Source organism: Rutidosis leptorrhynchoides, chromosome 10 (assembly GCF_046630445.1).
Source record: "Rutidosis leptorrhynchoides isolate AG116_Rl617_1_P2 chromosome 10, CSIRO_AGI_Rlap_v1, whole genome shotgun sequence".
NCBI lineage: Eukaryota > Viridiplantae > Streptophyta > Magnoliopsida > Asterales > Asteraceae > Rutidosis > Rutidosis leptorrhynchoides.
Window position 1 is genome coordinate 151479054 of NC_092342.1, and position 13463 is coordinate 151492516.

Sequence of the window (13463 nt, forward strand, 5' to 3'; positions counted from 1 at the left end):
GCAGCGCATGTATTCTCAGCCCAAAAATATATATTGCAAAAGCAATTAAAAAAGGAGCAAATGAAACTCACTTTTGTCTTGAAGGTATTTAATTCGACTTGGTCTCCGATAGATATCACGAACCTAACCATATATATAATATATCAACATATTTTCTTTTTAAGTAATCGTTACATATATATATATATATATATATATATATATATATATATATATATATATATATATATATATATATATATATATATATATATATATATATATATATATACTTTTAATATTTTCTTAGTCCGTAGTTAGCAGTCCGATGTTAGTGGTCCACAATTAGTTGCTTAAATAAAATAAATAAAGACCCCATCGTATTCGTATTGATCAGAATTAATCTCGACCCATGGTACCATGTTGTCAAATGACGTGTTGCGTACATAAAGTACCGTGTTGTCAAATGACGTGTTGCGTACAATCATGAGGTCTTATGATTAATCTTCTCGTGTTGTTTACGGGTGGTCCTGAAATATATAAAATAAAATCATAAGTAATTATATATAAAATATCATATTAATTAGAAAAGATATGATTAATTTACTTTTTCTCCAAATAGTTTCGTAGCTAAACTAGCTTCGGATACCCAATCTTGTTTTAGTCGTAGTTTCTTCATTACAACTCCGTTTTTGTTGGTTCAACTTGCCACTTCCTTGGATCGAGTCAAATTTTAAGAATATGAACTGAAAATACCTTAGTTTGTATTCGAAATCACAAGTTATAGGTCAAACTTTGGTAAAACTTATGAAAGTGATCATTTCCCATCATAAAAACAACATTTAATGATCATTTTTCTAAAAATACTTACACTTTGAGTTAACGACCCCAACGGTGTAATTTCGACCCAAATATACATTTTGGCGAGTTAGGACTTTATAACCCAACCCGATACTAAGAGCATAATCCCAGAGATTTGCCAAATCCCCAATCAGCAACCGAATATCCGAAAACTACCCCATCATCAGCTCAATCAACCTAAAAGCAGCTAGTATGGCAACTAGCAGTCTTCTCCTTAACAAACGATACCTATAAAAAGGTAACAACAACAAAGGGTAAGCTTACGCTTAGTTAATCAAATAATTATACATATACATATATAATCTACTTACTTGCAAACACTTGCACAAATAACGCAACAATTAACCTAATATTAATCAAGTTAATATTACATATAATCACAAGTCTCTTAATGTGTTTGAGAGTTTGGGGAAAACACACACTTGAATGTGTAAGTGTATGTGTGAAATAGTGAAGACTTAGCTATTCTAAGTGGTATAGTGGTATTTATATTCCGTACCACTAACCTTACAATCAAGCTTAACCAATAAGAACCATATTAGTCAAAACTCTATCTATTGATTACTTTGGAATTATATTCCTAACACCCGATTTTCATGATTATCACGTCCTTCATTCTCATTAGACTCGGAGTGTATACACACTCTCACATATGTGCTCAGCCTTATTTCATGAAGGAGCCTCACATCACATATAAACCTACTAAATTAAAAAGCTAAAGATCCATAACAAGTTTATAATCAAATTTGGCTACTTCGTTTACTGATTTTTCAAAACATAAAGTTTGTTTTACGCAAAATCTTATTTATAACTAGTTAAACTTCAGACCGCGCGTTGCGGTGGTTGCTGTTGAGTAAACTTCTGAGCATGTGTTTGTATACAAAAACAGCACATTCTTCAACGTATTCGAATGGTAAATAACATTTACTACTAATGGGTGTTGATTATAAAAGGTTACATGTTTATAAATATACAAATTGAAATTTAATATCAATGAGCTTTTGCGCTGTGATAGTAAACAGCAAGAGAGAACTGAGGTGAAGCAAACGAAAATACCGAACATCATCATTAGTAGCAGCAGCAGCCCCAGCACCAGCAAAGGCGGCAACAGTGACAACAGCAGCAAGAGCAACATCAGTTTCAGCAGCTATATTAATAAGAAATGTTGGTAGAAAAACTGTAAACAAAATAGAGAAGTACATTGGGACACAATTGGAACACCTTAAGCACCACCTGGTAAATACCGAATACAATGAGAAGTTGCAGCAACATTGGCTGAAGTTAATGAGAAGTGCCTACAAATACAGACACACAACTAATTGGGTAATAAGCCCAAAATGCTACATATAATAAGAATAATTGACGTCCAATAACAAATTGAAACCAAGCTCTTAAGTCATAAAAACTAACCTGGTTAACAGCTGCTTCAAACAATGAAAATGTAGTTGAAACAGGTACACCGAGATTATGAGAGATAAGATCATTTTACAAATAAATTGAACTACCACCTCCATCAAAGACAATATCTCGTTAAGATAATTGCACATTCGAATCAAACGTTAGTCACCTGCAACATATAATAAAACTCAACATAAGTCATAAAATTCAATTTTTCACTCCGAGTATTAAAAAGAACGTAGTAGTACCACAGCACAACACTACAAAACGACGACGGGTGAGTACTCCATATAACACAAACTGAGACTACCGACCTTCATTGTTTTGATCAGCTCAAATAACAAATCAAAAATTACACTAAACTGTTTAACCAAATATAATAGGCTCAGATCTTAAATTTGAGGTTTCAGGAAAAAAGAAGATCTGATCCGTCATGGCTGCAAAGACACACAGTTGAACAAATTATGTGTCATCGGGTTGTTGCCTTGCCAAGGTGCGGATCGGATCTTCAATGTTTTTAACTTATGCAAAACCATTGTTTTTTTACTCTGTGTCTCCTTATTTATTACTATGTTCTATCATCTCAATGTTCGAAGGATAATACGTTACCCTTTTTGTGCGTCACTATTTGAGCTTATACCCCATTCATAAACACATGGTTATCGGAAGGCAAAGTCGGATAATCGAAATGAACCAATACTGCACTCAAGTATGCCTAACCTTAATGAAGTTGATCCAGATCATGCCGAACCTGGACAAAGCTCTCAAATCACCATGGCTCCTCAGGTACAGCTTTCATCTGGTTTCACAGGTAAAACATATACATTCTCCATGTATCTATAATCTATAATAATAATCAAACTATATATATACGTGTGTAGAACCCGTATGTGGAAGCTCCCCAATTTTATAGTGTAGAAAATTTTCACTTTCCGAGGCCAGCAACACCACCTGGCGCCCAAAGATTTCAGTAAAGTTACATGTCGATAAATGGTGAAAAATTGGTTTATAAAAATCTTATAATCAGTTAACTTATACAAAATTGACCTATTGTGTCCACCAAAAGGGATACAATTATTTTGGTTAAAAGTTAGATATTAATAAACTTTAAATTTAGCTTAACTCAATAATACGTGTACGTACTTATGTATGCTATAAGCTTAGCTCAAAAATACGTGTACGTACTTATGCAACTCAATAATACGTTAATGCTTAGACAATACTCTATGTGAATAGTCAAACAGAAACTTGTTCATGACATGTATTTTTGTGTAATAGAATATAGAATAAGAATGTTATACTAAAATCGATACCTTTAACTTCTTGTGATGAGGCTTGTTAGTAACTAATTATTATATTCTATAAGCAATCTGGTAATGAACAGATAGTTTGTTTTGGTCTGAATTGTCAATAATCCAATAAAGAAATAGAAAACATATTGCAATTTAAAGTACCTTCTTTGACTAATTTGGTATTTTCCGTTTTGTTTGTTGAATATTTCTTGCTTCATGATCCAACTAAAGCTCTTTTTAATATCTTTTCCAACCAACGTGCTAGTCTTTGATTTGTTCACTTTGGGATAATCTGCTTTAACAACATTGGTATGATTACTATAAGCGTACTCCATTTGTGCAGTCCAACCTGCAACAACAACAACAACTTGTTGGCCCCTGATTCTCCTTTAAGTACTATACATAGGCCATCCAGGTGATTGACCGTTGTAGCTTCCAACTTTTTCTGTGTCACAATAATCTCTAAATCCAATATGATGTCACATGTTTTAGAACAAAAAGATTCAAAACATCAACGAAACAAATGATGCATAATTCCATTAACTTAATCACTTACCTTTTTTACTAATTGATTAAGTTCTCATAGTATGATTGTTGGATCAAACATATATAATATACAAATTTTAGAATTTAAATCGACAATTTCTGTCTAATTTGTCGTAAAATAAACTTTACTGAGTTGATCCTTAAGAATAAAATAAAATAACATAAAATAAATATGCATCTAAAAAGTATATATAAGATTATATTGACTAAGCCACTTTATACAATTTTGAAGTACGTTTGACAAATGAGATTCTAATTCTCAAAAACTTACAGCTAAAATGATCAAATTTGAGAGGCAACTTGTATTTATGTTAAAATATACGCACTTTGCAAGTTGATGACATGTTGGCGTTCACTGTTCAATGAGCAGTCAATGTTCACAATCTCTATCTCAATATGCATCCTCTAAGAAGTTAAGGTGTACTCACAAAGTTCAAAAAACCTAATTAACCCTGCTTAGAACAACAATAACAAAATAACCTTAATTAACCCTTACCCTAGGGCAATTGCAGATCATGAAACCCTAGATTAGAAAGAATATGAACTTACAGATTTTGGGGTTTTATTCTCTGTTGGCTACTTCAAGAAATAATCAGTAAGACGTTTGTTTGTTTTGACCTCACTATCGTCGCTCAATTTTTCCACCATCGCCATTAGTGCCTCCTTGTCGCCTGCCGCCGCCTCGACTTTTACAGCTGCGACACCACCACCACCACCACCGCCACCATCACACCACCGCGTTGATAATTAGAGAGACAGGGAGAGGATGAAAAGGTTGGTGAATCGGATTTGGTGGCGGTGGGGTTGATAAAGGAATGTGGAAAAGAGGAAGAATATGAGAAAATGAGATTTAGGGGAGATAAACAGTATAACAGTAAAATTAAGTGGTTTTAGCCAATAAAATTGTAGTGTAGTTACGCCAACTAGTATATACTTGGTTTGTGGTGCGCGCGTTGCAACAGATTTTGGTGAACGTTTGTAGCATACATTTAAAAGGGTAACCGGAGTACATATGGATGAAATCTGGATGTCCTTGGTTGCTTTTGTTGAAGTTAAATGAGAATGTGTGAGTTGTCCCTTCAATTTGTTTTATTTGAGGTGGAAGTTCGTTTGCGTTGTCGTAGCCCATAGTTGTTATCTCGTTTGAGGAGTACTTTGGGCGAATAGCTATGTTGGACAAATGTTAGGTATCATGCTTTTATCTTCATTGAAATGAATGACTGCTATTTGTTGTAGACATTATCGTTTTGCTAACCGGATTATGTATGAGCTTTTCAAATCGTGATTCATGCATTGTAGATATGGTATGTTTCTTTAAAGTTTCATTTTGCACGTTGGGCAACTGTAGTACTACCTCCGTCTCATTCCAATAGGGCAGTATTTCATTTTAGGCTGTCCCATTCTGATAGTCCACTTTCATAAATAGAAAGGAAAGAAGATATTTCATTGGTGGATCTGGAGAGAGAAGATATTTCATTGGTGGAGAAATGAAGTTAGTGGGATTTCCTAAAACTGAATGTTTTTTGTCTGTGGACTATTGGAATGAGACGGAGGGAGTATCTAATTGGAATCGCATATTCTAAAATTCCATCTTAACCCATTTTACTAACCCAAAGATTAGCTACTTGAATCGCATATTCTAAAATTCCATCTTAACCCATTTTACAAACCCAAAGATTTGCTACTTGAAGTGAGTGAATTTTTTTGACCAAGTTTTAATAGATGGATCATCCTGTAATGCATTTCCAGACATTTCAAACATAAATAAATAAATGAAACTTCTCATTCCTTCATATACAACTTAAATAGTAATAGACAATTCATCATGTAAATACCATGTAGCATAAGTAATATTTACATCAACAATTAGGATCACATATTTTAAAGTTCCATCATAACCCATTTTACTAACATAAAGATCAGGCACTTAAAATCAGATAATTTTCTTTACCAAGTTTTAAAGATGGGTCTGCCTTAGTACAACTTCTCATTCCTTCATGCGCAACTTAAATTTACATCATTGAATTACCATGTTTACCTTTGTTTAAATAAGTTTTTCAATTTGGTTAATAGCTAATTAGAATTGCATATTCTAAAGTTCCATCTTAACCCATTTTACTAACTCAATGATCAACCATTTAAAGTCAGAAAACTTTGTTGACCAAGTTTTGAAGATGGGTCATCCTATTATGCATCTCTAGACATCGCAAACATAAATGAATAGAACTTCTCATTCCTTCATGTACAGCTAAATAACTATTTAGGTTGTACCTTATATATGGTTGAGTTGTATTGCAATAGGTGTGCGAACTTGTAGCAATTCTTCACTTTTTCCTTTTCTGCATCGTTGTAGCGCTTCGTTATGGTTACAGTAGCGGTCTTTCAGCGAATTTTTCTTGGTACCTGTGATTATTAGTAGAGTTATTAGTTATCTTTTTTCCTGTTTGTGTTTGTATTGTTGTTTTTATTTTTGAACTTACAGTGGCAGGGATTGGTGAACTTCTTAGATGTTAGGATTGAAATAGTAATGGGTGTCAGAGGTTCCAGATAGTTGCAGTTCTCCTATAACACTAATGTGACCAAAATTCTGGTTTCGGGTGAGAGTTGTAAGTTTCAAAGTCGGAATTTGTTGCTTGGTCATTCCATACTGTTAACTGTATCACCTTGTCTTTGTAGGGGGATGGAAGTACGGATAATGTGTTGTTTTTGGATCAAGTACTGGATTAGTCGTAATGTGACTTACTTTATATTGATAGGTTAATGGACTTTCTTAGTTTTTGATCTTCGTTGGGGCCACCGCTTTGTTGTACTTCTCCAATATCTGGGATGCATCCGATATAATGCTTCACGTTTATGTTTTCAAAATTAGGATGAGATAATAATAGAAAATCATTTTGCTAAAACTTTGGTTTTGTAGGTTGAACTTTCTAACTATTGATATAAACTGAGATGTGTTATGTTTGTTATTAACATAACCTGAATGAATATGGGTTTGTTGGTTATAGTTTTAGTATGTTAGCAGTTGACATAATTTGACATGCACTTTTTATTCATGGCAGATATTTAATAACTTTAGATTCATATGAAAACAACCGCAAAACATAATGTAAATCACATGAATACAACAAAGAAACTTAACATGCCAGTAGAGTTAGAGGAACCAATGATTTGCAAATCGCTATCATCACCTATATTGCTTTGATGAAAAAAGGTAGTGACATAACCATCATCCCCAAGTGATACCATCTTGAAACTTTTTTTCTTTCTTCTGCCACTTAGACCATCAGTAACACATAGAGATGGCGTAGTAGCCTCTACAGTTATGTTCAACCTTTTCTTAGGTGCCATTAATCTTCTTTGACAACGAAATCGAAACAGGAAAAAGCAGATATATACAACAAAAGAAAATCTCATACCAACACAAAACAACACATAAACAAATATCAGACATCATATCAAAGCAGCTCAAATAATTTGAAAAAAAATGTTAAAGTTAAACACATAATCCACAATAAACAACAAACCCTATTGAAGAACACAAACGAAACCACCTCAGCAAACATAAAACAAACGCATTAAATGAAAGGTAAAAAAACCTTAAAAAAGAACATACCTGAAAGTCGAAGCAGAAAGGTGAAGTCCGAAACTGTATTAGAAAAAATCCAAGCAACAGTCAAATAATCAAAAAATGCTAGAGTTAAACACAGAAAGAACACTAAACTACAAACCCTAATGAAGAACACAAACGAAAACCACCTCAAGAAACTTAAAACAAACGCATCAAAAGGAAAAAAAAAACTGAAAAAACTATAACAACCCTCACTTTTTGACTTCTAAATTTAGTGAATTAACCCTAGGGTTATCTGCCTGACTATATGTATTAAGTGTTGTTATATACAATTAAATATTGACCGAATAGTAATTTTTAGTCAACAATGTACGCTTAAATAAATAATATATTATTAATTTATATAATTTGACATAATTTAACTAAGTATATAAATTTTGTATCACTTTAATTATTTCATTAATGTATTATATATTTAACTATATAATAAATCCAATTATATATAAATGTAATAATATTTATAAACTTACTAAAACTATAGTTTAATAATTAAAATCATAATTATTATTAAAAATACAAAATACCGAATTATTTATTATTTTTATGCAAAATTTGTATTTATTAATTAAAAAAATATTTATTGACAAATATTCTTGGAAAAGCACTAAATCAATTTGTTTATTTATATAAAAAAAACCTTAAAATAAATTAATTAAAAAAATAAATAAATAAATAAATTACTTTTTAATTAAAAAATTATAATGGAAAAACTACTTTTATTATTTTATTTTGTGCATTATCCTATGACCTAACATTTAATACTTTTGAATTTTAAAATCCCATTAAAAATTAAAATATTTCTTTTTCTTTTAATTATTTTATTCTTTTTATCTAATTTTTTCAAGTATAAATACCCCTCATTTCTCAATCAAACTCACACCAAAATTTCTCTCATTCTCTCTGTGAAGAATTACTACTAGTAAGTATTCTTTTCTTACTTTTTACTTTTTACTTTTTACTTCGGTTTATTATTTTATTTTTTTTACGAAAACATGTAAATAATGTTATAAATTATATGCAATTAAAAATAAAATAAATAACATGTTATAATTAGTAATATATGTTACTAAAAATTATAAAAGTATTTTTATGAATTAATATATAGGAATTATAATTAAAATTGAATTAATGAATACATATGTATATACGCACCTAACGTTAAGGTTATAATTAAAGATAGCGTACAAAGACTACAAACATCACCGCTACTTGTGGCCTAGAGTGATCCTTGTTACCATTATGGGACGCTTGTGGATCTCGAATGCCAAGACTTAGATTCTGGTCAAGAGATCCTGGGCCACTCGGTAACAATAGATCATTCGAGTGACTTGCATGTTAGCAACGAAGTTTGAGCGAGATTGTACAACATCTTTGTTAAGAATTATAACCCGAACATTCTTAAACTAGAAACTTACTATAAGTGGAAGCTTTCCATAAATAGTAAGTTTCCAAAAATAGAAACTTTTGAGAAATAGGAACTTTTCTCGAAAACCGTCACTATCAATATAGTTGCTATATTAATAAACATACTTTATGTCAGTTAGATATTAACTAATCAAACGTTATACCTCTAGGTTGATATCCAGATCAGTTACTTGCTTTACTTTCCTTCTTGCGTGGAATACTTCAACTGCTATTTAAGGTGAATTCATAGCCCCTCTTTATTGCTAGCAAACTTACTTACTTTACTTGGGGTGAGACACATGCTGTTTTTTTTACTTTTTACAATTTAGACACAAGTACCAAACTGTTAAACTATGCTATACCCGGCTATGTCCGACTAAGTCCCTACAGTGATATTTTTAATTGCTGCTGCATGCTTAATTATTGGAGGTAGGCTTATCGGGAGTAACGTCCCTGATACATTTGACTAAGTTTTTGTATTACTTGATAATGAAATTAAACCGACAAGGACAGACACAACTTGTCATGGGGCAAACTTGAACGTTTAGTCTAAATATCACGCTTTGGCATAACTTTTTGATCCTGCGGGAGATCAACTTTACAAACTAAATCTTGTGATCTAAAACAACGGTCAAACTTTTGTTAAACCTATGAACTTCACTCAACCTTTTGGTTGACACTTTAGCATGTTTTGTCTCAGGTGCTGTTTGATTCAAGCTTACTTATCTACTGCTTATGTGATGCTACTTGGACATAGGATCAAGAGATTATTGCATTTATTACTATTGCATTTAAACATTTACTTTACTCCTTTGTAACGACATTTCATTTTTCGCTGCGTACTCCATAAATTTTAACTTTCTCATTTAGTATTGTTCTCGTTATTATAATATGTTGGTATATTTTGATATTAAGTCACATTTCGCCCAGGCCCTAACTGAGGGTGTGACAGATTGGTATCAGAGCATAACCAGGCTATTATAGAGAACCAGGATTGCATTTTTGTGTGTGCCTTATGTGTTAGCTAGGGTGCCTTAGCAATCTAGGAAACTATAACCTTTCCTGCCTTAGACTTAAAGCACTTAGGATTACCTTATAATCTTAACAACCTTGCTTTGATAATCTTGGCTTAAAATGCTAATCAAAGTCTCTTTCCTAATGTTAGAATGTCTAATTTTCATCAAACGAACAAAATGACTCTTTTCAAGCCGACCGAAGAAGATACTAAATGGTCTTCCACTGAAAGACCAGCCCAAAGTCCACCTTATGGCTTTGGTGGTCCTTGTTCACCAAACTATAGTCCGGATACTTTACCTAATTCTCCCGATCACTACCCGACCCCGAAAACTGAAGACAAGGGGAAACGTCCTGTGGAAACTAGTCCGTCAAGGAAAAGAGTTCGATCTCCTTCTTATGATGATGCTGCTAAGTATGATATCATGAGCCTGCGAAAAGATACCAAGAGAAACTTGGAAGGTTTGCTTCGCCACGTGGCGAGAATGGAGGTTCGTATGGATGAGAAGGATCGCGAAATTAAGAAACTCTTGGAGGTAAACGCGGAGTTAAAGAAAGAGATAAAGTTGGTGAAGTATGAGGAAGAACGTAACACCCGTTGGGGAAAGCAATCACTTGCTCATCTCAAGGAGAATGTTGATTTCTGGTTGGATATGGAAAGAAATCGAGTCAATAAGCAGCTTACTCTAAAGGGGTACGATAACAACGCAGTCAACAGCCGCGTTACCAACCTCTACGATAACCTCGAGTATATTTATGAGAAGCAAAAGGCGAGGAACGAGAAAGTTGATGAGTTTATGAAGAAGGTGGAGGATGAGAAGAAGAAATATGAAGATTACTTCAATCTTAATATTTCCTAGATTATTTTTCCAATTCCTTGTCTATGTAAAGGCTATACCTTAAAACTATTTCTATTTCTGAATCGTGCACTAAAAGGCTTATTTAATGCCTCGTTTCTTAATAATATAAAGTGTTTTATATATATCATGTGTTACGATAAAACTGTTAATGTTCCATTGGGAAATGGAGAGACTCTCATCATCCAAGGTGAAAAGAGTGGTTCCAATCTCAACATTATCTCCTATATTAAAACCCGCAAACACCTTATGAAAGGTTATCCAACTATTCTAGCCCACGTTAAGATGATCGAATCGAAAGAGAAGTGCATTGAAGATGTACCAGTGGTTAAAGACTTTCCCGATGTGTTTCCCGAAGATCTTCCTGGTCTTCCACCTCCTCGACAAGTTGAATTTCAAATTGATTTAGCTCCCAGTGCTGCTCCTATTGCTAAAGCACCATACCGTTTAGCACCTTCCGAAATGAAGGAACTTTCCAACCAGCTCCAAGAACTATTGGATAAAGGTTTCATTCGTCCAAGTTCATCCCCATGGGGAGCTCCTATTCTATTTGTTAAAAAGAAGGATGGTACGTTAAGGATGTGCATTGATTACCGCGAACTTAACAAGCTTACTATCAAGAACTGTTACCCGTTTCCGCGTATTGATGATCTATTCGATCAACTTCAAGGGTCAAGCGTTTATTCAAAGATTGATTTAAGATCTGGTTATCACCAACTCCAAGTCAAGGAATCTGATATTCCTAAGACTACTTTTCGCACTCATTATGGGCACTATGAATTCTGTGTCATGCCTTTTGGTTTGACCAATGCTCCTGCTGTGTTCATGGATCTTATGAATCGTGTTTGCAAACCCTATCTCGATAAATTCGTCATTGTATTCATTGTTGACATCTTGATCTATTCCAAAAGTGAGAAAGAACATGAGCAACATTTGTGTATGATTCTTGAACTCTTACGAAAGGAACAACTTTATGCTAAATTCTCTAAGTGCGAGTTTTGGCTCAAAACCGTAAAATTCCTTGGACATGTTGTTGATAGAAGAGGAATACATGTTGATCCTGCTAAAATCAATGCTATTCAGAACTGGGAGATACCAAAGACTGCGAAGCATATTCACTAATTTTTGGGACTTGCCGGTTACTATCGGAGATTTATAAAGGATTTTTCACTTCTTGCTAAACCTCTTATGAAGCTAACACAAAAAGGGAAGAAATTTGAGTGGTCCGAAGAACAGGAATATGCTTTCAAGATTCTGAAGGAGAAGTTAACCACATTCCCGATTCTATCTTTACCTGAAGGTATTGACGATTTTGTTGTTTACTGCGATGCCTCAAAGCAAGGCTTTGGTTGTGTTTTAATGCAACGTGAAAAGGTTATTGCCTACGCATCTAGACAGTTGAAGAAACACGAGGAGAACTATACCACACACGACCTTGAGTTAGGTGCCGTGGTATTTGCATTAAAGATATGGAGACATTATCTATATGGTACCCAGTTTACGGTGTACACTGACCATAAAAGTCTTCGACACATCTTTGATCAAAAACACCTGAATATGATGTAGCGACCCCGACAAATCGTCAAGTGACGGCGTCGGCTACGTGGGTCCCATTACCTGATTATAAGTCTTTAAGACAAAGTTTGACCAAAATATGTCGCCTTCATTTCAAAATAAAGATTGTTCCCAAAGTTTACAAGAATTGTTCAACCAATAGTTAAGTTACAACGTTATAATACGAATGAAATCTAGGCGACACGGTTTAAAGTAAAGTCAAAAGACGCTCCATGAAATGCACATATACTCGACATCCAATGCAAGTATCAAATAATGAGCGGAAGCATGTATCATGTATCGTTCAAGGACCTGAGAAAAACATAGAAATCTGTCAACGAAAACGTTGGTGAAATCATAGGTTTAAGTAAGTAAGTACAAGTGAACCACAAGATTTGCATCAATGAAATAATAGTAATACATTCCAAAAGTTTGTTTCACGAGCACCCAATTATCAAAGCTTAACATTCCTTCCATTGTATACCCCATCACTTAGTGCTAGAACAAACACTGATTCTCGAAAATATATTTCATCCGTAGACGGTAGCGAACCGTCAAAGATGAGGGTTGTCAACCCATATGGCCATATAACATAAGTTCTCGCTTACACCCGGCAAGTGTAACTAATGATAATCGAATTGAGGATTTTTGTTCTAAACTCGTATGTAGAATGTTTGTTTTCCCGTTCTTGTGTTCACTTAGTTCAAAAGAATCGTTTATGTTTTCTCATCCCAATATAAGTTCAAAAAGAGTAAAAGTGGGACTATGATCTCACCTTGAGTGCACGAGTAGTAAAGTACTTCGACAAGTAAACGTGTGCAAAGACAAAGCTAGTCTTGACCTAAACATATAGGTTGTATCAATAACGGTAAACACAAACGGTCAAAGATGTTCAATTAGTCCTATGGCTCAATACGACTCGATTATGTA

General features: G+C 33.6%; 1 protein-coding gene across 15 annotated transcripts; it reads right to left on the reverse strand.

Annotated features, from left to right (window-relative positions):
* Nucleotides 1-865: 865 nt before the first annotated feature.
* Nucleotides 866-4973, reverse strand: LOC139872222 (uncharacterized). 15 transcript variants are annotated; one of them, XR_011766938.1, is made up of 8 exons: nt 4626-4968; nt 4403-4528; nt 3693-3879; nt 3123-3189; nt 2959-3037; nt 2251-2407; nt 2041-2135; nt 1593-1872 (listed from the first exon to the last, which is right to left on the reverse strand). XR_011766938.1 is itself a non-coding variant. In XM_071860064.1 (7 exons), the coding sequence occupies exons 5-7, from the start codon at nt 2385-2387 to the stop codon at nt 993-995; spliced, it is 390 nt and encodes a 129-aa protein (XP_071716165.1). In that variant the 5' UTR covers nt 2388-2407; nt 2959-3189; nt 3693-3879; nt 4403-4528; nt 4626-4973; the 3' UTR covers nt 866-992. The 15 variants fall into 15 exon arrangements, 2 of the variants coding, with proteins under 2 accessions (XP_071716165.1, XP_071716166.1); XR_011766943.1 differs by having other exon boundaries at nt 3112-3189; XR_011766948.1 differs by lacking the exons at nt 1593-1872; nt 2041-2135 and adding exons at nt 866-1068; nt 1897-2017 and having other exon boundaries at nt 2959-3189; nt 4626-4972.
* Between the last annotated feature and the right edge of the window lie 8490 nt (nt 4974-13463).